The 26831-nt window shown below is 42.2% G+C and overlaps 1 protein-coding gene across 3 annotated transcripts in view; it reads left to right on the plus strand.

The window, feature by feature from the left end:
- The window catches only part of rpgrip1l (RPGRIP1 like), a 291830-nt gene that overhangs the window by 81607 nt on the left and 183392 nt on the right, over positions 1-26831 (plus strand). For all 3 annotated transcript variants that reach the window (XM_070897996.1, XM_070897997.1, XM_070897998.1), the window contains exons 7-10: positions 12555-12660; positions 18793-18939; positions 19592-19665; positions 24480-24619. In XM_070897996.1, the coding sequence (XP_070754097.1) occupies positions 12555-12660; positions 18793-18939; positions 19592-19665; positions 24480-24619 (467 nt within the window). The remainder of the gene's footprint in view (positions 1-12554; positions 12661-18792; positions 18940-19591; positions 19666-24479; positions 24620-26831) is intronic.

Here is a 26831-nt window from a genome sequence, read left to right on the forward strand (position 1 = left end):
CAACTGGCGACGAGATACAGATAGCGAACTCAAAGATGCAGAGAACAGTGGGCATCCTTGAGAAATTTTCGGAGGGAGATGATTGGGAAACTTTTGTAGAGTGACGCGACCAATACTTCGTGGCCAATGAGCTAGATGGGGAAGAGAGCGCTGCCAAACGAAGGGCGATCCTTCTCACCGTCTGTGGGGCACCAACGTATGGCCTCATGAAGAATCTGCTCACTCCAGCGAAACCCACGGAGAAAATGTACGACGATTTGTCCACACTGGTTTGAGAGCATTTGAACCCAAAGGAAAGCATTTTGATGGCGAGGTACCGATTCTACACCTACAAAAGGTCTGAAGGCCAGGAAGTGGCGAGTTATGTCGCCGAGCTAAGACGCCTTGCAGGACATTGCAAATTTGAAGGACATTTGGAGCACATGCTCAAATACTTTTTCGTACTTGGCATTGGCCACGAAACCATACTTCGCAAACTTTTGACTGTAGAGACCCCAACTTTGAGTAAGGCCATAGCGATAGCCCAGGCGTTCATTGCCACCAGTGACAATATGAAGCAAATCTCTCAGCACACAAGTGCTGCTACAAGTACTGTGCACAAAGTGATGTTGTTTTCGAATCGTAACGTACAGGGCAGGTCACACATACCTGCAGCTGCACGTCTGCAGATGACTCCGAGTCCACCATCAAGAGTGATGAATGCAAGGCCATTAACACCTTGTTGGCACTGCGGGGTGATCATCGTTTTCATTCATGCCAATTCAAAGAGTATGTTTGCAAGGGCTGTGGAACAATGGGACACCACCAACGAGTGTGCAGGCGAGCTGCAAAGCCTGTTAAACCTGCAAACCACCATGTTGCAGAGGAGGACCGATCCACGGCAGATCATGACGAACCAGAGCCTCAGATAGAGAAGGCAGAGGTGACATGGGGTGCACACATTCACCACGAATTGTCTCCCAATAATGCTGAATGTTGAACTAAATGGACTCCCGATGTCAATGGAGCTGGACACGGGCGCGAGCCAGTCCACCATGGGCAAAAAGACTTTTGAAAGGTTGTGGTGCAACAAGGCTCAAGGCCTGTCTTAACAGTTAGCACGAAACTAAGAACTTACACTAAAGAACTGATTCCTGTAATCGGCAGTGCTGCCTTAAAGGTCTCCTACGATGGAGCGGTGCACAAGCTACCACTCTGGGTGGTACCGGGCGATGGTCCTACGCTGCTCGGCAGGAGCTGGCTGGGAAAGATACGCTGGAACTGGGATGACGTCTGAGTGCTATCGCCCGCTGACAACACTTCCTTCGCTGTTCGAACCAGGCATCGGGAAATTCCAAGGAGCAAAAGTGCAGATCCACCTAATTCCGGGGGTGCGACCCATCCATCACAAGGTGAGAGCAGTACCGTACATGATGAGAGAAAGGGTAGAGATCGAGCTAGACTGGCTGCAAAGAGAGGGCATCATTTCACCGATCGAGTTCAGCGAGTGGGCCAGTCCTATTGTCCTAGTCCTCAAGGGAGACGGCACCATCAGAATCTGGCGATTACAAAGTAACTATCAATCATTTCTCCCTGCAGGATCAATACCCACTACCAAAGCCGACGATCTCTTTGCAACGCTGGCGGGAGGAAAGATGTTCACGAAGCTGGATCTGACTTCAGCCTACATGACGCAGGAACTGGAGGAATCATCGAAGGCCCTCACCTGCATCAACACGCACAAAGGTCTTTTGTTTATAACAGATGCCCGTTTGGAATCCGATCAGCGGCGGCAATATTCCAGAGAAACATGGAAAATTTACTGAAGTCGGTCCCGCACACCGTGGTCTTCCAGGACGACATCTTGGTCACAGGTCAGAACACAGTCGAGCACCTGCAGAACCTGGAGGAGGTTCTTAGTCAACTCAACCGCGTGGGGCTCAGGTTAAAACGCTCGAAATGCATTTTCCTGGCGCCTGAAGTGGAGCTCTTGGGAAGGACGATTGTGGCGGATGGCATCAGACCCACCAACGCGAAGACGGAGGCAATCGAGAAGGCACCGAGGCCACAGAATGTGACGGAGCTACGGTCGTTTCTGGGACTCTTAAACTACTTTGGTAACTTCTTACCGGGTCTCAGCACATTGCTAGAACCACTACATGTCTTACTACGAAAAGGGGACGAATGGGTTTGGGGCAAAAGCCAAGAAAATGCTTTTGTAAAAGCAAGAAAATTGTTATGCTCAAACAAATTGCTTGTGTATGATCCATGTAAGCCTTTGGTACTAGCATGTGATGCATCGTCATATGGCGTCGGGTGTGTATTGCAACAAGCTAATGATTTTGGGAAACTGCAACCGGTTGCTTATGCATCCAGGAGTCTGTCTAAGGCTGAGAGAGCCTACAGCATGATTGAAAAAGAAGCGTTAGCATGTGTCTATGGGGTAAAGAAAATGCATCAATATCTGTTTGTGCTAAAATTCTAATTGGAAACTGACCATAAGCCACTAATCCTGATTTCCGAGAGTAAAGGGATAAATACCAACGCATCGGCCCGCATCCAGAGATGGATGCTCACGTTGTCCGCATACAACTATGCCATCTGCCACAAGCCAGGACCCCTTATTATCTCTAGTCAAAAGCTATGTGCTTCAAGGGAGCTGGTCCAGTGTCCCAGTGGAAATGCAGGAAGAGATAAAGCCGTTCGAGCGGTGCAAAGATGAAATGTCTATACAGGCAGACTGCCTTCTGTGGGGCGATTGAGCAGTGGTCCCCAAAAATGGCAGAGCCACCTTCATCAAAGACCTCCACAGTACCCAGCCAGGCATCGTAATGATGAAAGCGTAGCCAGATCCCACGTGTGGTAGCCCGGTATCGATGCGGACTTAGAGTCTTGCGTTCACAGATGTAATACATGCTCACAGTTAAGCAATGTACCCAGGGAGGCGCCGCTAAGTTTATGGTCTTGGCCTTCCAAACCGTGATCTCGGGTACACGTCGACTATGCAGGCCCGTTCTTGGGTAAAATGTTCCTTGTGGTTGTAGGCGCGTACTCCAAATGTATTGAATGTGAGATAATGTCGGCTAGCACATCCGCTGCCACTACTGAAAGCCTGCGGGCCATGTTTGCCACACACGGCTTACCCGATGTTCTGGTGAGCGACAACGGGTCATGTTTTACCAGTGCTGAGTTCAAAGAATTCATGACCCGTAATGGGATCAAACATGGCACATCTGCCCCGTTTAAACCAGCATCCAATGGTCAGGCAGAGAGAACAGTGCAAACCATCAAACAAGGCTTGAAGAGGGTAACTGAAGGCTCACTGCAGACTCGCCTATCCAGAGTCCTGCTTAGCTACCGCGTGAGACCCCACTCACTCACTGGGATCCCACCTGCTGAACTGCTCATGAAAAGAGCACTTAAGACAAGACGCAGTTAGTTCACCCTGATCTACATGAACAGGTCGAGAGCAGGCGGCTTCAACAAAGTGCATACCATGAGAGCGCAAATGTGTCATGTGAGATTGAAATCATTGATCCTGTATTTGTATTAAATTATGGACAAGGTCCCAAGTGGCTTCCTGGCACTGTCGTGGCCAAAGAGGGGAGCAGGGTGTTTCTGGTCAAACTTTCAAATGGACTCATTCACCGGAAACACTTGGACCAAATCAAACTCAGATTCACGGACTATCCTGAGCTACCCATCTTGGACCCTACCTTTTTTGATCCTCCAACATACACACCAGTGGCAACCGGCACCACGGTTGACCATGAAGCAGAACCCATCATCCACAGCAGCCCAGCAGGGCCCAACACACCAGGCAGCCCAGCAAGGCCAGCAGCACAGCAGCCCAGCGAGGGCCCAACAAATGATTCAACAACACCAGTTTTCACACCGAGACAATCAACCAGGGCAAGAAGGGCCCCAGATTGACTCACATTGTAAATAGTTACACTATTGACTTTGAGGGGGGGGGGGGGAGTGTTGTTATATTTGTGGACTTGTATTTACTCTGTACAGCCACCAGAGGGCTCATCCCCTGGAGCCCCAAGGGATCCCAGAATCCCTTGGGAGCACAGGTGTTTAAGGAGGCTTCACAGGTTGGAGGAGCACTCTGGAGACCTGCAATAAAAGACTACGGTCACACTTTACTTTGAGTTCACAGTGTTCAGTCTGACTCTATCTCCATACATAACAGAGAGGACAGTGGGTTTTTTGAGAGCTGCCAAATTTAGCCAAATAATCTTCCCCGTTCATATTTGTCTTTTCATTTCAATTCTGATACTGTGCAGTGTACGAGAAAAATATAACTGGCCTAAATTCAAAAGCGCCCGATGTCAGGCGTGCTGGACTCGCGCACCATAAAAGAGAGAGGCCCGAAGGCTGTCCTAAATTCATCCTCGGGCCTTACTGGAACAAATCCGGTGAAGCACCAATTGGGCCCCTGACACAGTTCGCCAATCTGGGCCCTTCGACTCTCGGCCAACTTGGACGACAAAATGGTCGGGGAGGAGAGGGTGGTGTAAACGGAAAAGGGACGAACATGGACTGGCAGCAGCCTGCAGTATTAATGTGGAGGCAGAACAAATACGCCTGCTCCTCCTTGTTCCACATTAAGGTAAAAAAAAACATACCTGCCAGCTTCTTTGGCACCCTCTAAAGAAGTCCCTTTAAGGGACTGCTGGTTAAGCCGGTGTAGAGCCTGAAAAACTAATCAGAGTTTGCGCGGCACAAGTTATGACTAATTTTAATGGTGCAGGACCCTGATTTTAAAAATGTCCTTTACACTTGTGCAAGTTGGACACAGGCGTCAGTCTACTAAATTCATCATTGCTGCACCCGTAAAACAAGCGCAACAACGTTGAACTTATGCCCTAATGTTTATGTATGTTTGTATTTTCTATGTTTATATTATGTATACAAATTTACTTGTTGCATAGTAGTGGTATTTCTGTAACCTTCTTCAGCCCCACAACCCTCCGAGATCTCTGCACTCCTCCAATTCTGACCTTGTGCATCCCCTATTTTAACCGCTCCACCATTGGCGGCCGTGCCTTCAGCTGCCTTGGCCCTAAGCTCTGGAATTTCCTCCCTAAACTTCTCTGCCTCTTTACCTCTCTCTCCTCTTTTTAGATTCTCCTTAAAACCTACCTCTTTGCCCAAGCATTTGGTCATCTGCCCTAATATCTCCTTATGTGGCTCGGTGTCAAACTTTGTTTGGTAACGCTCCTGTGAAGTGGGACATTTTACTACATTAAAGGCGCTACATAAATGCACGTTGATATTTGTTGTGCCTAGGATATATTTCTTATGTTCTTATATGTATACAGGTACAACGTCCCGAATCCGGTACTCCGAAAACCGTAATTGTCCAAAAAACTGACATTTTGCGCATAGCTGATTAAGTCATCCAGAATCTGGAATTATTGTCCGAAAACCATACATTTTTTAGGCAAAATTCAAAATCCGGCATGGAGTCAGTCACGGATCCGGATTTCAGACAAGAAAATCAAGCCTGAAATCCAGAATCCTCAACCAAATCTGTGCCGGGTTTTGCGTTTTGCCGGATTTCGGATCTCTCAAAACCCAGCATGGATTCGGTCGAGTATTCTGGATTTAAGTCTGTTGATTTTCTTGTCTGAAATCCGGGGAAAAAAACAAAACCGGAATGGTCTTGAGGATTCCGGATTCCGGACGTTGTACCTGTACTAGTTTTGTTGGTTTGCTACAATTTCAGTTTGCTACACTTAATCAGTTCTGAGCTTGACATCAAAAATGCACCGATTTAGATATCAGAAAGAAGTAGTTCACAGATGTGCTGTCTGAAGTAGATTATTGAAGTGCTGATTCCCAAGAAATGATTCACTATAGTTTGTTACAACCTTTAAAGTAATAGCTAGAGGAAATATCCTTTAAAATAGTAATAAATCTAATTTATCTTTGCTTTGCGTACTTACTTGACCACTTTGGTTTGGCTTTCTTGTAACAAGAATTGGTAGTTATCCAAAATTTTATGTTGCTATGAAACAAAAGTCAAAGTACTTTATTAAAATCATGTTTTTTCCGTTGTTGCGGTCCAACTTCGAGCATAGAGCTGTGATTTGGGCATGTGCTCTACATAATGCTTCATTATTTAAATACAATATTTTATAACTAAAGTAAGTAGCCTGTTTATTAGTCTTCCATTCCATATGTTCCCCATCTATTAACATCTAATTATCAGAGTTTTCCTTTACTTCGAATAGATTTCTGCACAATCAACCCTTTCTGCTGTCCCTTCTAAGCAGATTCATTTCACATGTTCCCTGTGGTATGACTCTGGTGGATTAAAGTAATGCTTGTTGCTGTTGCTTTTAAAGCAAATCCAGCAGTGTTGTGAAATAATTGCTAATTCAGTTAATCAAATTTGCTAATATTGATTGTAAACTAATATTACATTTATTATCTTAGTGTACAATGTCAGATGATACATGTGCAAGAGAAGGTTTAAGTTTGGAACAGTGGCAGTGTTTTTCTTTTGTGATACTTATTTGGCAGGAGGATGAATTGGTGCATAAACACAAATGTCAGCTTACTGGGTACTTTGGTATGTTGATTTCAGAAAAATTATCAAAAACTCTTGATAAAGGGGCATTTGACTATATTTTAACATTGGAAACTTAAAGATAACCAAGAGAATCATCTAGGTTCTTTTTTACTTTACACATTAAAATTTGCTTTGCACTGGCTCCAACAACTGCAATTTGCGCAAACCTGAAGCGGTGTGAAACTGCTCCAAGACTGATGTCATGTTTGACTGAAAAAGCCAAATAAACTCATCTTGCATCACTAGGACTTTAAAACTGTTGTGCAATGCAAGATAGCTGCTGCTGTTTGATTTTATTTCTTTGACTGCAAACCATTTCAATTTTAAATCCACAAAATACACTGTTTTATTTTTACTTCAATCACATATAATGCACAGTAAATTTAGTTGTGAGTAGTAATACAAGGGCCAAGTTTCGGCCTGAGTTGCTCCTGTTTTTTTTGGAGCAACTGGTTTAGAATTGAGTATCTTAGAAATTGCAATTCTCGGCATTTAGTTTGCTCCAGTTCTAGTCAGTTAGAACAGTTTCAGTTTGGAACAGATTTTTTTTTTCAAAAGGGGGCGTGTCCGGCAACTTACGCCCATTTTGAAAGTTTAGGCAGTGAAAACTTACTCCAAACTAACTTAGAATGGAGTAAGTGTAGATTTTTGTACGCTCAGAAAAACCTTGTCTACATTTAGAAAATCAGGCGTAGGTTACAAATCAGGCGTAGGGAATGGTGGGGGGGGGCGGGGTTTAAAGGGAAGTTTACAAACATTAAACACTTCAGTTTTACAATTAAAAAGAGCCATCATCAATAATAAATGATAAATACAGCAATGAATCAACCAATAAATCAATCAAAAAAAATTAATAAAAAATTAAAAAATCAACAAATAAAACATTTTCTACTTACCGACTGCAGCACCGGGAGTCCTCCAACAGCGTGCTGGGATGGCCCCCGCCCCCCCCCCCCCCCAGTGTGTCTCTGTCAGTGTCTCTATCTCTCTGTCTGTGTGTCTCTCACTCTCTGTCTGTCAGTGTCTGTGTTTCTGTCAGCGAGGGGAGGGTGGGGGAGGGGGAGAAGGGTGGTGGGAGGTAGAGGGAGGGAGGGGAGGGGGAGGAGGAGGGGAGGAGGAGGAGGAGGAGGGGAGGGGAGGGAGGAGCGAGGGAGGGAAGGAGAAGGAGGGAGGGAGGGAAGGAGGGGGCGGGAGAGAGAGAGGGAAGGAGAGAGGGAGGGAAGGAAGGAGAGGGAAGGAGAAGGAGGGAGGGAAGGGAGGGAAGGAGAGGAGAGGGGAGGGAGGGAGAGAAGGAGGCTGAACGGCCGGGCCCAAGACTTCGGGCTGGATTGACAGGTAGGTGCCCTCGGGTCTCAGGTCCGGGGGTCGGGGGGGGGGGGGGGCGAGGGAGAGAGTCACAGAGGTCAGGCGCGGGGGGGGGGAGCGAGAGTCGCCGTGGTCGGGGGGGGTCACAGAGGTCAGGTCGCCGGGGGGTCGGGGGGGGGTGCAGAGGTCAGGTCACCGGGGACAGCGGAGGTCCGGGGGTGCAGCAGAGGTCGAGTCGCCGGGGTGGGGGGGCAGCGGAAGTCGGGTCGTGGGGGGGTGGGGGAGCGGAGGTCGGGTTCGGGGAGCGGGAGTCAACTCGGGTCGGGGGGTGAGCCTTATTCACGCAGCCCCAGTGAGGCCATTCGGCCAGGGCTAGGGGCTGCGTGCTTCGGGCCCCTCCCACAGTTTTGGGCGCCTGGAGCTACTGTACATGCGCGCCCACTGTAGCGCACATGTGCAGGAGGTCCCGGCACTGTTTTCAGCGCAGGGACCTGGCTCCGCCCCCCACAGCTCATGCTGCGCCGCGCCCAGCTCCAGAGGACCTGCAGGGTGCCGGAGAATAGGTGAGGTTTTTTTAGGCGCACTTTGTGGCGCGAAAAACGGGCATCCAGGTAACGGCGCGGCCCAAAACTTGGGCCCACAGAATTGTGGGTAGTGAGCAAATAATATACTGGGTCAGGTAGGTACATCACTCTCCAGTTGAAAGATACAGCACGAGATATAGCTCACAGCCACTGTCACAAATTGCTCCTTCCAGAAAGAGAAGCAATCATGCAACAATGTGTTCCACCGAATAACCACAGTAATTAAATTGGGATTAGTACATCATTTTTATTTGTTTACTGCATGTAAACAATGTAGAAAGCAGTATAGGAATACTGTTTTGTTGTGGTGCCATGCACAGTTCTCATTGAAAAACATTCTGCTGTCACATGTTCCGCACATTTTCCATTTCCTTTTCTTATAAAAAGTTTTAGAACATATATATGTTCTTGTGGCTCTTGTGTAAACAATTTATTTAACCAGAATTCCTTTTTAGTGCTGCTAAGTACTTTATTTTGCAGATGTATTGATCTTGTGAACATATGTGCACAAATTAGATGGCACAATAACTTACAGAACATAAAAAGAATGTGTAAAAACTTGCATATGGTCAACAAACTTTTTTCAAATTTTATTACGGTTCTGGAAGCTCTTGTTAATTGGGAAACCAGCTATATGGGTCATAACAATTAGTGAATTCTTAAATGATAATTTTACAGTCAACAGTACTGCTTGGTGCACAGGGCAAAATAATTGAAGCTATTCTTTCACTATAAAACAAGGTTGCCAATCTGAATGGCACCATCCAAGACAGACAAAAAATGGGTTAGACTCTTGTGCCTCCAGGTAGCTCAATCTAGGAATGCCTGAGTCCAATGAAATGTGAAAAGATTGGATTGTCGCAACTTACCAGACAAAGAAACATCGCATGGGTGCTAAGTTAAAAGGAAGTCAGAAATCAAAAAAATTGCTAAATTGAACTTTGAAAAGAATACAATGTTCAATATATCTTTTCCAACTCGATATTTGTAAATTATCTATCTTCTAGGTTTCTTTACACTTTTGTTTGGAACTAAATGTTCTAGTTTCTAATTTTAAGAAATGTCAACATTTTTTAGTGTAGCTTTTTGCTAATTAGTTATATAGATTAAAAAGTTCCATCGAAACATAAGTGGCTTCTTTCATGTGCTGCTGGCAATAGAAACACGAGCATGGAGAACCAGTTGCATTTTCAACAACAACATGTATTTATATAGCGCCTTTAACATTGTAGAATGTCCCAAGGTGCTTCACAAGATAATAATTAAACAAGATTTGACACCGAGCCACATAAGGAGATATTAGGGCAGATGACACAAAAGCTTGGTCAAAGATGTAGGTTTTAAGGAGCGTCTTAAAGGAGGAAAGAGAAGTAGAAAAGCGAAGAGGTTTAGGGAGAGAATTCCAGAGTTTGGGGTCTTGGCAGCTGAAGACACGGCCACCAATGATGCAGTGATTAAATCATTCCACAGGATTGCCAAGATTGCTTCTGATCAGCATTTGTGCATCTAGATCACATTTTTGGGCAAGTGTTGCCTTCACTGATTTTCAGTGTGCTTTGCCCTCATTCCTAGATTGATTTTTAATACCTTGTTACAAGAAAACCTATGGGACATTGTTATATTTCAGGTCATAAACAATAAAGACCACTCCTGGGCATCTTCAGATGGTTTGCAGACGTGTTTTCTTTTTTTTTTATAATGTCTGTTTCTGTTGTAGTTTGTGACCACATTTTTCAAAGAATATACATAAAATATGTAATGAATTTGACAGACTTTTGCACATGTTCCAATATTACCCCTGCACATATATATATAATTTAACAACATGTAACAATACAAATTGGGCCTGAAATTCGGGTCGGAGGCTTCCTTCGGACGAATGCCTCCGACCCGAGAATTTTTTAACGAAATTACCTGGTGGTTCCGGAGGCACCTGCGATTACAGTGGGAGACCTTCTCTTCCTGCGCTTCGGAGCGCGTCCCCATCCCCCAGGCTCACACGGAGAAGGTGGAGTCAAGTGTGACTGGACAACCAATCAAGGTACAGTATTCTCATTGATAGCAATGAGAACTCCGTATCTCTGAATTCTTATTGCTATCAATGAGAAAAAAAAACACATTAAACACAACATAAAAAAACACCTCACATAATTAAAATTAATTGAAATTAAAGTTAATTAAATGTTTTAGAAAATAAATACTTTTGGATTTTTTTTGGAAGTGTTTTATTAGGGTTTTAAATCAACTTACCTGATTGGACATGGTTTTTCACATAGAAATGTGTATTAAAATTTTATTTTTATATGTTTTAAAACTCTTATGCTGGTAAAAGTAGGCTATGCACCTACTTTTACCAGGCCCAAGAGTTTTAAGGACATTCGCTGGGCAAGAGTTGGGCAAATAGCCCAATCTTGCCCACGCGAATGCCCTAGCTGTGGGGATGTGTGCAATCTGTCAAGCCAAAACTTGACAGATTGGAAAAGCTGGTTTTCGGCGCATGTGCAATGCGCGCTGAAAACCGGCTTTTGTGGCCTCGGCAGGTCTGTACGTATTTCGTATGGACCCGGTGAGGCTGGAATTTTAGCTGCATTATTTTCTGTGTGAATTCTTCAAAGACCATTATAATTTCACACAAAACTGTGTGGCTTCATGATCTGATCAGAATGGTCAACATATTTTTTTTTTGACTGCTGTTGAGAGTATATTTAAAACATATTGAGGAACCCTTGCCCAAAATTCCAGTAAAAACCTGACTAAACCAGTTGATATATTGGACAGATACTAAATCAAATTTGGTACAGAGCATTTTTTTATGCAGCAATCTTATAATGTATGACAAATCTGCCTCAAGGCAAATAAAAACGTACTGGCCTTTAAACACTCAAGCCTTCATTTTAGTGCTACACACAAACAGAAATACTTCATAAAATATTTAATATTTTTGGAGATAACACCGCCACTTTATTATTTTATATATTTTTGGGAATAGGATTTTCTTCCCCTGGTGAGGATGTCCGTGTTGGGGTATGAAGCATCTTTTGCAGTCTTGTCATATAGTGTCACGGTCAAGAAATCCCATAACAAGCACAGCATTAGCCAGATGCAGAGCAATGCTTTCCCCCTGCTGTGCTCTAAACAGAAGTCAACTCCAACCACAGAAGATCATCCCCACGACATCAGTGTGACATTTCCATTATCTTTATGGGTTCTCAGAGTAAGACGGCCAATTTGTATCCATTTACAGTTTTGTCATGTGAATATTCAGCAGCTAGGAACTGGTCTGAAACTGCCCAAATACATTTCACACACAACCCTTACAACTGTCAAAGAAAGAAAACTTTTGTCTTGTCAGCCAGGGCTAAATCTAACCAAGGTCCTAGAGATGAAATGGCAATGTGCTGAACTCTACTCGTTACTCAATTCTCCTGCCTCCACTTTCCTTTGTTGTTTTAAGTACTTAATGTAAAAGAATCAAATCACTGCTCCTAAAACTACAACCTAAAGGAACATTGTATGTTCTGGAAATTACATTTCCAGTTAGTTTTCAGTGTTGCTGAAATATATAGCACTGCAGTAAAATCCTCCAAATATTTCCATTCTTCCAGCAACCAGTAGGGTCAGTTTGATGAGACACCTGGGCTTGTTAAACTATTATATGCTGGCATAACAGCATGTTGCAGACAAATTTTCTTTTTAAAAAAAAAACCTTTGCAATATGAAAGTTCTACATGACCAGCCAATATGCTGTAATCACTTGCAAAGTTTTCCAAGGCATCAATTCTATCCTCTCAGTTGAAGAGCTGCAGTTAAACATGACCAAACCTCCTACTGACATGTCAGTTCTCAAATGTTTGGTAAATTAGGAAAATGTATCTTTCCATTCAAATATTTTTCCTGTTTGTTTATAAGATTTATTTTCGCAATCATTGTATCATCTACAAACATGGGTTAATGATGTGTTTTATTCCTTAGAGGGAATTTAACGAATGTAGGAAAAAATATGATTATAAAAGGTTTATGCCAAAAAGAAAATCTATTCTTCTCAGTTCAGTATTGTCTGTGTAATAATACATCATATTTTTTTTCACTTTAAATTATAGGACAGCAATCAGAGACAATGTGGAGATGATAAAACTACAAAAACAGCTTGTGGACAAAGCAGCTGCACTCACCGTCCTGGAGGGAAAGTTTTTGCAAATTCAAGGGGTAAGAGTTCAAGGGTCATTGGCAACACAGCTATTCCCAAAACATAATCTGCTACTTAAGTGTCATTACGTATATATTAAAGGGGAAAGAAACGACTTTAAAAGTTCATTGCAAAATTATTTTAAAAATACTTCCAGTTATATTAAAATTAAACGAAATCTAGAAGGTAGGAAAGAGGAAATGCCATATAGCCCATCCAACTAACTTTCATTATTAGGATCCTTTTACAGGGTCAGTGCTGACTATTTAATTTGCCTGCTCCCCTGTACCAAGTGCATGGGCCTGCAACCCTAAAGTCACTGCTAAATTAGGAATTTGTTTTCCCTTTCACTGCTTTTATTGGGTGCATTCCCTGCACAATGCGGTTGTTTATTTCATAACATAGAGATGCCACATGTGAAGAAGTAGCTTTTTCATTTATTACCTGAAATGTTCTTCTCTGGCAGCAATGCTTGTGGATGACGAGATTGCGCAAATCTCTCCCTGATGCCCTCTACACGAGAGTCCACCACCTACTCCCTTGACCCTATTCCCACTAAACTGCTGACCACCCAACTTCTTGCCCTCATGTTAGCTAACATTGTAAGTGATTCACTCTCCTCAGGTACTGAACTACATCAAAACTTGTTTTCTTTTAGTAGATTTTTTAAAAGATTGACTTTTTTAGCACAGTTTCTGTATAAAGAAGGTTGGGGTCCAAGTTCCTTCCTCAGCTACTGAAACATTTATAACATGGATTTCATGCTAGAATTAGAACATAAGAACATAAAAAATAGGAGCAGGAGTAGGCCATATGGCCCCTCGAGCCTGCTCCACCATTCAATAAGATCATGGCTGATCATCGACCTCAATACTTACCTGCCCGATCTGCATATCCCTTGATTGCCCTAGACTCCAAAAATCTATCTATCTCAGCCTTGAATATATTCAGAGACTCAGCATCCACAGCTCTCTGGGACAGAAAATTCCAAAGATTCACAACCCTCTGAGTGAAGAAATTCCTCCTATCTTGGTCTTAAATGGCCTACCCTTTATCCTGAGACTGTGCCCCCTAGTTCTAGACACTCCAGCTAGGGGAAACAATCTCTCAGCATCTACCCTGTCAATCCCCTTCAGAATCTTGTAAGTTTTAATGAGATCACCTCTCATTCTTCTAAACTCCACAATCTCCCATCATAAGACAACCCTCTCTATCCAGGAATCAATCTAGTGAACCTCTCTTGCACCGCCTCCAAGGCATGTACATCCTTCCTTAGATAAAGCGACCAAGACTGTGCACAGTACTCCAGGTGTGGTCTCACCAAGGCCCTGTACAGTTGTAGCAAGACTTCCTTACTCTTATACTCCAATCCCCTTGCAATAAAGGACAGACAACATGACATTTGTCTTCCTTATTGCTTGCTGCACCTGCATGCCAGCTTTCTGTGTTTCTTCCATAAGGACACCCAAATCTCTTTGAACACCAACATTTAAAAGTTTCTCATCATTTAAAAAATATTCTGCTTTTCTATTCTTCCTACCAAAGTGAATAACCTCACATTTCCCTACATTATACTCCATCTGCCACCTTACTGCCCACTCATTTAGTCTTTGTGTTCTCCTCACAGCTTACTGTCCGACCTAGCTTTGTATCGTCAGCAAACCTGGATACATTACACTCGGTCCCTTCATCCATGTCATTAATATAGATTGTAAATAGCTGAGGCCCCAGCACTAATCCTTGCGGCACCACACTAGTTACAGCCTGCCAACCTGAAAAAGACCTGTTTATCCCTACTCTCTGTTTTCTGTCCGTTAACTAATCCTCTATGCATGCTAATACATTACCTCCTATCCCATGAGCCCTTATCTTGTGCAATAACCTTTTATGTGGCACCTTATCAGATGCCTTTTGGAAATCCAAATATACTACATCCACTGGTTCCCCTTTATCTACCCTGCTAGTTCTAATAGATTTGTCAAACCTGATTTTCCTTTCATAAAACCATGTTGCCTCTGCCGAATCATGATATAATTTTCTAAGTGCGCTGATACCACTTCCTTAACAATGGATTCCAGCATTTTCCCAACGACTGATGTCAGGCTAACTGGCCTATAGTTCCCTGTTTTCTCTCCCTCGTTTCTTGAATAGCAGTGTTACATTTGCTTCCTTCCAATCCGCTGGGACCGATCTAGAATCTAGGGAATTTTGAAAGATCAAAACCAATGCACCCACTATCGCTGCAGCCATCTCGTTTAGAATGTAGGCCGTCAGGTCCAGGGGATTTGTCGGCATTTAGTCCCATTAGTTTCTCCAGTACTTTTTGTCTACTTATATTAATTACATTAAATTTCTCACCCTCATTAGACCCTTGGTTCCCCACGATTTTAGGTATGCTTTTTACCTCTTGTACTGTGACGATGGATACAAAATATTTGTTTAACATTTCTGCCATTTCCTTATTCCCCATAATAATTTCTCCTGCCTCTGCCTCTAAGGGATCAATGTTTACTTTTGCTACTCTCTTCCTTTTTACATACTTGTAAAAACTCTTACAATCTGTTGTTATATTTCTTGTTCGTTTTCTCTCATAGTTTATCTTTTTCCCTTTTTATCAATTTTTTGATCATCATTTGCTGGTTTCTGAAACTCTCCCAATACTCAGGCTTACTACTATTCTTCACAACATTATAAGCTTCTTCTTTCAATCTAATGCTATCCTTAACTTTTTTAGTTAGCCATGGATGGATTACTTTTCCTATATAGTTTTTGTTTCTCAATGGAATGTATTTTTGTTGAGAATTCTGAAATATTTCTTTAAATGCTAGCCACCGCTTATCTACTGCTATTTTTCCATTTAATCTATTTTTCCAATCTACCTTAGCCAACTCGCCCTTCATATCTGTATATTGAATGCATTCTCTTTTATTTGAGCATCCCATGCAAAAGAAAATGCAAAATTTAGGAGAAAGAAACACTGTTTTTTGTTTTGTGACTCAGGTGGAAGGTAATCATTAAGAGTACATACAGAATATCTAACTTCATTAATTGTAAGGTAAGCTGTGCAGGTGTACAGACTAAGGGCCCAAATTTCTCCAACCGCCTAGAGCGGCGTAGTTCGAGGTGGCACACCGATTTTGTGAGCCAAAAAAAGTGCCAAAAATGTACCTTTCAATTTGGCCGCTCCCTCGTCGTCCTGGGGGGCAGGGGGGGGGGGAGCGGAGCAAGCGCGGCCGGCAGGAGGATGGGGCTTGAGCCCCGCGTTTTGTGGTGTGCCGGCAGGAGGACACATGTCCGTTTGAGCGTGCGCACATGCGCAATGGGTGGTTCAGCTTGCACGCATGCGCAGTGCAACAGGAAGCTGCAATTGAAGGGAGAGCATCCTCAGTATTATTGGTAATGGAGCATATCTAAAGGTGAGGTTTGAATATTGATTTTTATGTGGCTAGGGAGTGGAAAGGAATGCTGGATAGGTGGAAGAAAGGTGTGAAGTGTGATTTTTGAACATTACCTGCGTGTGAGTCCAATAGACGAATGGCGCAAGAGCGTGCAAGACGAACCAAGAATTTCCTCCATGAGGAAGTGGAGAAACTAGTGACTGCAATTGGGGAGAAATGGCTGGAGCTGGATATCAACAAGAGTGGTCTGTCAATCCATCCATCCATCCATAGATCCAACCTTCCATCGATCCATATATAGATCCATGCATCCTTCCATCTGACATATGAGGAGAGACTGGATCGACTGGGTCTGTATTCACTGGAGTTTAGAAGAATGAGAGGGGATCTCATAGAAACATATACCATTCTGACGGGACTGGACAGGTTAGATGCAGGAAGAGTGTTCCCGATGTTGGGGAAGTCCAGAACCAGGGGTCACAGTCTAAGGGTATGGGGTAAGCCATTTAGGACCGTGATGCGGAGGAACTTCTTCACTCAGAGAGTGGTGAACCTGTGGAATTCTTTACCACAGAGAGTTGTTGATGCCAGTTCGTTAGATATATTGAAGAGGGAGTTAGATGTGGGCCTTATGGCTAAAGGGATCAAGGGGTATGGAGAGAAAGCACGAAAGAGGTACTGAGATGAATGATCAGCCATGATCTTATTGAATAGTGGTGCAGGCTCGAAGGGCAGAATGGCCTACTCCTGCACCTATTTTCTATGTTTCTATGTAAAAGTTTCACCCAAGGAAATGAGAAAAAGATAGAACCTCTTTGCAGAAGAATACTCCACTGGGGTCAACACCGCATGATCTGGAAGCCAGTGCAAGAAGAAATGGCAGGACGTTGGTCAAGTAGTGAGTGTAAGTAATATCTTCATCTTTAGATTGAATTACAATGGAAAATGTGACCATCTGTATGTGCCCCACCCATCAGAAGTGCACCATGTCTGAAAATTAATATTTTCATCTTTGCAGAAGAAATTGGCCCACAACAAAAAGGAGAGAACTAGAACAGGAGGAGGTCCGCCAAATCTGCACCAACTGTCACCCCTGGAACAGAGGGTTGCTGCCTTGCTGAGTCGCACTGGCAGAAAAAGAATCAGCTCTGCACAAACTGGACCCACACACGAGGGTGAGGGTGAGTCATTAAAATGCATAGTCGCCCTTCAAATCAACCTGCTGACTGGCCTGCTACGCATCAGACTACTCATGCCACCCATCCTGCCTCCTCCTGTGCTGCTAAACATTTGATCGTTCTGTTGTATTTTGCAGAAGAAGAAGACACTCTTCAAGATCCTGAAGATCCACCAGAGGATCCAGATGCGTGCGCTCCAGACCAAGGCGGGTGGGGGGGGCGGAGGAGAGGTCTATGGAAATGTGTGCACGGGAGAATGCTGACCGCGATATGGATCAGGACATAACACAGGGCATCACACTGCAAGAAACCTCCATGAACTCCTCGGCAACATTCCATGGGTTCACACCTTCCGAGGTCGCGGATCCCAGTGGCGGTCGGGAAATGCATGTTGGAACACCCAGTCCCCCAGCTTGCGCCTCGCACTGGAGGAGTGTCACTAGGCAGACCCACGGCGAGGAGAAGGAGAAGCCGAACAGTCTTTCCTGAGATGCAACCCTCAGCAGAGGTTAATCAGGTTGTTTCATTGGGTGAGGAAACCAATGCCCTCACAAGATCACTCGTGGCGGCCGTCAGTGGGGTGCGTGATGAGGTCACGACACTGTCGGGTGAAATCTTTGCCCTAAGATGGGAAGTGAGGGCGGGCATTTCAGAGGGTGTGCAGACGATGGCAGATGCCATGAGGGAGCTAGCTTCTGCAATAAGGGCACAAAGGCCAGATACTCAAATGCCACTCTCACTTCAATCCATGTACCAGCCACCAGTCAGACCCAAGCCGGGCTCCCAACCCCCACCACCATCACCGACCTTATGAGGAAGTGCACTTTCCCCGAGATGTGGGTGAGGGATGGGTGCAGCCTTTCTTTGCTGTTGTTGTTGTCGTCGTTGAAGCGCACTGTAAAATTTCCAATAAAAGATATTTTGCATTAAAACTGAATCATGCTCCTTTAGGGCCAACTGTAAAAAGTAAAAACCCCTCACCCCTACACCCCTCAACCCCTCGTGCCTGCCGCTCCTTGCCCTGGCGGGATGGCTAGCTGGTGCGTTCTGCAGTCGGCAAGGTAGGACTGCTCTATTTTCAGTAGCTGATTTATCTTTCATTTATTTTTGATGATGTTGTGAAGCTGTTGTGCTGAAGATATTGTAATGTTGTGAAGATCTTTAGTGCTTTAGAATCCTCTAACTCACCTCCCCCCACCCCCACCCCCACCCCCACCCTCACCCCCATCTCTGGCTACCTGTGCTGATTTCTTAAATGTAGGTGAGGCTTTTCTGTGCCGACAAAAGTGGCCACATAACTAAGTTAGTTTGGAGTGACTTTCAGCTGGCCAAATTTGCTACTATGGCCAGAAGAGGCATAAGTGGCTTGTCATGCCCCCTTTTGGAGAGAACAAACTAAACTAGAAAAAAAACCTAACTAACTGACTTACATTGGAGCAAGTTAAATGGGGAAATTTGCAATTTTTAAGTTACTCCAAAAAAAACAACTTACTCCAAAAAAAAAACAGGGCAACTCTTGGGGAAATTTGGTAACTTACAATGACTATGCCATTATTGAAGATGTATTGTCTTACAGAACCAGAGAACCATGAAAGCCAGTCATGATGCCTTAATGAATAAAGTTGATGAACTGAATGCACAGCTGAAAGAAGAACGTTCTAAGTGCCTTTGTCTTGAAAATCAGCTCTACTCAACCTCATTTTCTCAAAAAGCAACTGAAGAGGTAGTTTTTTTTCGCTTTTTTCATTGAAAATAAATATTATTCTACTAGTCAGAAGATAGTGAGCATTATGTGAAATAATGGATATTGAGGAAGACATTACAAGGGTCTAATTCATTCTCTGGATTCAAACAACGTCTTAAATCACAAGAACAAAGTTAGGGTGGTTCGTAACCATAATCCAAACTGAGAAATTGGAGCACAGCTTTTAATTCCCCCTCTATTATTTGATATTTTATTGAATCAGAATCTGGTAAGTCACATAATTAGGTCACTTTGAAAATCTAATCTGAAGAGGCATTGATTTTTATCAGTTTTGTCCGATGCAGAACCATTTCATTACTATCTCTGGTTTTAATACAACTATTTTGGACACAATGTTGAAAACTGTCTCTCAAACTTCGACTATATTTTGTAAATTACTGAGAATGACTTCATAGGAAATCCACTATAAACTAATTTTATTAAAAATAAATCACTCTACAAAACTGTAATTGTACAAGACAGGTCTACAAATGGAACCTCAAAGGCGTAAAAAATTAAACTGAGGGAAACATAATATACAGCAGCAGTAATAAAAGTGTACAGGATTGAATTCTGTTTTCCTATCTAATTAATGTGCTGCTTTGTAATTCATTTCCTTTTTTTTGATCAGCTACAAGAGAGAGTCAAAGATTTACAAAAGGAAAGAGATCTTTTGAAGGAAAATTATGACAAATTATATAACAGGTACGTCATTGTGCAGTTTTAATTCTTGTCATGTATTATTTATCTTGTTTTCATGAATATGGTGTGTGTCCAAACATACCTTCGTTGAACCCTTTCCCTGGTACTTATATGTCCAGTTTCACTTTATAGTACAAGGTTCAGTTATATCATTGTGTTGCTACTATTTCTGTACACATTTCTGTCATTTGTAATATCTGGTTTAATATATCTGTAGACTGTGGCTCTGAAATAACACTCCATGTTGGGTTCTTCCAGACTCCTGCCATAACTCTGTTGCGAATCCTCAGGGAAACAGGATAAACGATCCTTTACACTGATTCTTCTGGGAATTCCATTCGTCTCCCAAAACAATTATGGCATGGGACTGGTAGAAGCTCCATGGAATTTCAGGGTCTGTGTATTTACTATTCCTCTTCATTGTATACAATCTTGCTTAATTGGCATGTCATACAAGATAGAAATATTGCTTATGAATATTATCAAAGGGCACAATGGAATTTTAAGTTTGACTTTTTTCTGCTAATTTGATATTGGTATGGCTGATAGAATTCAATTTGGGAAGTGTCAGGTCATTCAGTTTGGACCCAAGAAAGATAATTGGAATATTTTCCCAATGGTGAGAGACTAGGAACAGTGGAGGAGTAAAAAGATTTGGGTGTCCATGTATACAAGTCACTAAATTTTTGTGCACAAGTACAAATATCAATCAAAAAGGCTAATGGAATGCCGTCCTTTATTTCAAGGGTGTTGAGTACTAAAGTGAGGAAATGATGCTCAGTTCTCCAGAGCCTTAATCGGAATCCATCTGGAGTACTGTGTTTTGGGCACTGCACCTTAGGAAAGATATATTGGCCTTGGAGGAGGTGCAGCGCAGATTCACCAGAATTGTACCAGGCCTTAAAGGGTTAAATTCCGTGGACAGGTTGCATAAACATGGTTTGTATTCCTTCTAGTTTAGTAGGTTGTGGGGGTGATCTAATTGAGGTGATAAAAGGATTTGATAGGGTAGATATAGAAAAACTATATCCTCTAGTGGGGGAGTCCAGAACAAGGGGACATAATCTTAGAGTTAGGCCATTTAGGAGTGAAAGCAGGAAGCATTTTTTCACACAAAGTGTAGTAGAAATCTGGAACTCTCTGCCCCAAAAGGTTGTGAATACTGGGTTAATATAAAATTTCAAGACTAACATCTGTAGATTTTTGATAGGTAAGGGTGTCAAGTGATATGGAGAAAAGGCGGGTAAATGGAGTTGAGGTACAGATCAGTCATGATCTAATAGTGGCAGAACTGGCTCGATGGGCTGAATGGTCTACTCCTGTTCCTATGCTCCCATCTTGCTATTAATATTCCCCCAGTTTATCCCCTTCCCCTCTTTACTGCTGTCATCCAGTGATCATACCTCTTTCAGGAATGAAGGTAATGATAGTCTGGATTGTGGGATTCTCCAGAGCTACCCTCCATAATGCTTCATGATCACTAAGCAGGAGGTGTGCTGTGAAACTGGTCATGGCAGTGATTTCCCTGTGATGTCTGGTGGTCTGGATGCAAAAAGGTAAAACCTGACATTAGACAAATTCAAATCAGAATCGTGGGATTAAAGTGGGGCTAGCATTTGAATGCTTTACCACAAAAATGGCAGGCCACTGTCAAACATCAATAAAAACTGAGTTAAGTGAGAAATTTATACATAATTTTTGATCTCATGCAATTTTTATACTTCTAAATGTAGTTGTAACATCACAAAAACATTTGTTCTCAGATTACAATGTTTTCAGATAACATTGCAAATTCTTGCTTATTTTATATTGCACACCATTTAGTACTAAATGTAAGGATTTGTGCAGTTGAACCATACATTTATAGGTTTTAGTACACAGGTTAGCTTTGTACCTTTTTAAAATAGGTGGAAGGGAAGTATCAAAGCAAACTAAGCGCTTTTAGTTAAAAAGACAATTTAATTATATTTTTAAAATGGTAATTTCAATCTTCTGTGCATAAACAAAACCATTTCCTTTGTTCTGAATCACATACTACTGACAGTTGCCAAAATCTGCCTTATGCAATTGCATTTTACATACCACCAGGGGGATGTCATTGGGGTAGAAATTCCGACGTCCCCGGGCCCGTACAAAGTTTCTACGGATCCGGGAAGGCATTGGAAAAGCCGGTTTTCAGCGGCAATGCTGGAGCTTGACAGATCATAGCCAGATTGAGAGCAAGGAAATTTGTACAAGATTGCGATATTTACGCATATCTTGCCCAGCAAATGTCCTTAAAAATCTTGCCCCTGAAAAAGCAGGCACATAGCCTACTTTTACAGGCACAAGTGTTTTAAAACATACAAAAACATATTAAAATAAAGTTATGAAAACATATTTTATTGTTAAAAACCCTCCCCATTACGGTAAGTTTATTTTAAGGCATAATTAAGAAAACTTTTTTAAAAATCGAGAAAAAATATATATTTTTATAAGGCATTAATAACTTTAATTTAAATGAATCTTAAATATGTGGTGTATATTTTCTATTTTTTATTAGTGCTTTGAGTGTTTTGGGGGGTTTCTCATTCATGATAATGGGAACTCCAACTTACGGAGTTCCCATTATTATGAATGAGAAAATACTTACCTGTGATTGGGTGTCCAGGCACACATGACTCCTGCGCACGTCCCTATGTGCACGCGGTGCGACTTGCAGGGAGAGGAGGCCTGCGGATCAGGAACTCAAGCAGGCGCAGCAGCTTCAGGTAGATGCTCATTTTTTCTCTAAAATCTAGTTGAACGCCCGCGGGAAGGAGAAAGCGGAATTTCTACGCCATTGTGTTTCTTTCCCACAATGCATTATGAGGAAGATAGTTTGGACTACATAATGCTTAACAAGATCTTCGCTCTTGATGGAAAATGGCAAATGTGTAATATTTGTAGTCAGAATTCTGTGGATAGTTATAGCTACAAAGCACAAGACACCACAATAATCCAGAATGTAGTAAAAGAGAGAACAAAAATGGACTCTCCTGTGGATGAACATTGCAGTTACAGGCTAAAGTTCACTGTAACATAGCAGCATATAATTCAGTACACTTGCTCAAACATTTTGTTTGCAAGAAATCCTTTAAGGTCTGTATCTTTCTTGAACGAAGCACAGTTTTCCTTTAACTTCAATATAAAATGATTTACTTGGCTTTTGCCAGGTGAAAGCACTTTCGCAGTTAAAAAGGGACTTATCTATGAAATGTTGCTTTCAGAGACTGAAATTTTTACGGTGCTTACTGTTGCATCTGTGTGCTCTTCTAAACCTAATTTTCCTGTTTTTCTCATAAGGGAGTCTATGTCCGAAAGCATAATTTAATTTTCAACTTTCTTAATTGATCTCCCTATCTCATGTTAAATGATATCACACTGATTTTTCTCATTCAAGTAACTCATTGATGCAGGTGAGGGGATATGTTTTTCAAAACTCTGCTTCTCGTTAATCATTACTACTGATTAATATAACTCCTTTAAAAATATTTTGGGCTCGAAATTCGGCGATTTTGCCATCAGGTTTTTGGTGCTATTTCACCTTTTTTGGCGAAAACCCGGTCGACGGAAAATTCAGTGACATTTTGCGGCGGCGGTTTTCAAATACCGCTGGAGAGAGGACTGCCGCCGTGCAAGACCCGAAACAGCATTTTCGCCAAAAATTTGGCTCTGCGCACCCATATTTTGTGCAAAAAATACCAACATTTAAAAAGCTGCGTTGCTGCCCTTGGAGCAGTGGTAAGTATGAAAACCTGTGAAAAAGGTAAGTTAAAGTTTTTAATTTTTAATTCTTTTGCAGCGATTCGATAGATAAGTGTCTTGTAAATGTTTTGTGAATTTATTTTTGTTTTTTCCAATTTATTTTTAGGTGCTTTTCCGCCCTCCCAAGGCCCAACTCGCAGCGGTATCAGCCATCGACTAAAGTTGGCGAGGATCGTGGTTTGCACCGTGAATCCTCATGCAACGCTGATTTTTACCGCTGTGCAAATTAAGGCCTGAATATCGGGGCCGATAGCGATAACAAAGTGATAACAGTAATTTTGCTGAAAAAATACCGTTATCGCTGAGAACTGAATTTCTAGCTCATATAGTTTTATACTTGTGCTCCTTTTGATTATTTCATGTTTCCTATATAACTCCTGTAGAAGCACCTTTTCCTTTCTAAGTGCATGCCATAAAACAGTTTCCTTTAAACAATACTTCTTGGTTTCTGCCATATCTCCTAATGGGACAAATGGCTACATTGTACATGTACAATAATCATTCTATGGCCCACAATGTTTCAAGCATAACAAACACTAGTGCTTTGTGGTTTCATTTCCTTTCAATCAGCAGCTGGTTTTTAGTGCTGCATCCTCCACAAGCCCCTAAAAACAGGTCAGGTGGGTAGTTTGGGTTATTTATATTGAGGGAATATTGGGGTTTGTATGCGGAAAGATTGGTTTTGTTCGTGCCCTGTTGCTGGATAATTTGGATCTATGTATGCCACTGGAATATGTAGCTGAATTCCTTTCCTTGTCCCACAGATCGAAGTGATGCCAGATTTTTTCTGGCCATGGATCTCTAAATTAAGGCCAGTGCCTTTGCTCATCCCACAAACCCTTTCATGTGATTTAACCGCAGCCTGAGCAAGGCGCCTTGGTTTCAACAGCAGCAGACCAGCATATGTTTGCTTAATTCCTGAGACATGATGACAGCAGTCTCTGTGCCACTAAGGCTTTTTTGTTTTAATTATTATTCTCTGTGGAGGATTACTTCCAATAGTTCTTCACATGCCACATGTTTGGTTACAGTGCTTTCGACATGACCCACGAACAACAGTGGAAGTTGAAGGAACAGCAGCTGAAACTACAGATTGCACAGCTCGAGACCGCACTAAAATCTGACCTGGCTGACAAAAATGACATCTTGGACAAAATAAAACTAGAAAGAGGTATCTTGGCTTGTAAAATAAATGAAGCCTGCAGAATCTGCATTCATGAATACATACCACAATGGTGATTAAATTTCAGGGTTTTTTTTTGCTTACATCTGCTTGGCATCGTAAATAATTTCAATTGCAGCAGTAATGCAAACTGTATGTGAGCGGGTGGTACACTATGGGATCATAGTATGCAGTCCATTATAAGAATAAATTTGCACAAAGCTTACAATTCCTACAACAGCTAATTTCTTAGACACAAATTAAGTGGCTCGACCTTCTTTCCATTTTTCTGCGCTCCATTTTTAAAGGTATTGATTTACAGAGGTGTATGGTCCCATGGGTGATGGCCACCCTGTGCAGGGACAGTGTTAGGGCCATGAAACCCGTGCAATTGCATGGGGCCCCCAAACCAATCAGCGGCCCCGAGTGGATCCACTGAAAGGACACTAATGAAATGATAATAACTGATCGCTGATCATTTCGTCAAGTATTTTTATATGACCTATTACAAGCATGCCTTTTCAAGATTCTACATGTGTGGATTCGGACACAAGATTAAGTAGGTAGAATTTAATATCATGGTCTATTAAAATGCATGGTGCCCCCACAAGGCAAATGCTGCTCTTGATCCTGTGGTATTTCAATCAAGTATCTATTCTTCATAAGTGAGCTTAGGCAGGGAATGTCAGCTGGCTGTTGGATTATGGTGAGGTGTGTCATCACAGCCCAGCCTGATGCTGTTCTGAATGATTGTCTGTACAAATGTTATTCAGCAAGTGTGACAAGTCGCAACCAGGGTCTTTGTTGACATAACTTTCTGTCTATTTTGTAATTTATACATTTATTCTTATATAATTACAAACCATTTTAATTTTTATCCCAAATAGCTTCTGATTTTCAGTACTTCACAACCTTTATGTAGAACCATTTCTTTATTGATAATTAAAGAGCACCAGACATTTTGTGTCAAAAATGTTTGATGGCAAAATTGTTGGCCTCAAATTGGTAAATATTTTGAATTGTAAAAAGAGGGCTTGGGGTTTTAAAATGTATTATGTGAGTATTCTTTTGAATAATATGTTAGACAAATGATAGGTGACATTAAAAATCATATTTCATTTTCTTTTTTAAATGTTACCCCTAATTTTCATCCCCAAATATGCCACTTAATAAATTGAAAACATTTGCAGAGTTGAAAGTCAATTACAGTCAGGCAAATGATGGCATGGGTCTTTGTTGGTCTTTCAGTTCACGAGATGAGCATCTGCTACGAGCACAACATAAAGTGCTGATTTATAACAGGCAGTGCTTCATCCAGTGGCCTGGCCAAGAGATGACAGAACTCACCAAAGTTTAATTAAGTTTGAGTGATGAGCAGACATAGGATTATATTGGATATACAGCACAGAAGCAGGCCATTCGGCCCAACCAGTCCATGCCACTGTTTATGCTCCATTCGAGCCTCTTCCCATCTTTCCTCATCTAACTCTATCAGTGTAACCCTCTATTTCCTCCTCCCTCATATGCTTATCTAACCGCCCCTTAAATGTATCTATACTATTCGCTTCAATTACTCCCTGTGGTAGCGAGTTCCATATTCTCACCACTCTGTATAAAGAAGCTTCTTCTCTGTATTCCCTATTGAATTTCTTGCTGACTATCTTATCCCGAAGGCCTCTAGACCGAGGACTTTCTAGTTAGGAGCCACCTGCACCAACTGTGACTGCTCCAAAAAACTATTAAATTTAATAACATCTACCATGGTTCTTTCTCCTCAATCACTAAAAGTTTTTATGTAAAATGTATCAAATAGGAAATTCCTTCATATTGGTCATATTTTGTTTTGGTTTTGTTGGGGGGCAGGGTCACACCAGTAGTCAATCCCTCACACCAATGAACAAATTAACACAAAATAAACAATTAACATTTTATATTTACTTTTACACAGCTTGGTTTAAGCATTGTAATTAGTTACAGTGAAGGCACTCCTAGTGGTTCACAAGAATACTGCAGATCTATTGATAGGATTGCATTAATGGCTGGTGTGCAACGGCCACCCCACGTTCAAAAAATTCACGCACAGGCATCTTCCACCCTTCAAGATGTAGTTCAGGATCTGTAATATTAGATCCTTCATTGAATCACCTGTGAACTCATCCCTTTTTGGCGTGGAAGCAAGTCATCCTCGTTTCGAGGGACTGCCTATGATGATGAATTTAAA

The sequence above is a fragment of the Pristiophorus japonicus genome, chromosome 13, assembly GCF_044704955.1.
Source record: "Pristiophorus japonicus isolate sPriJap1 chromosome 13, sPriJap1.hap1, whole genome shotgun sequence".
NCBI classification, from domain to species: Eukaryota; Metazoa; Chordata; class Chondrichthyes; family Pristiophoridae; genus Pristiophorus; species Pristiophorus japonicus.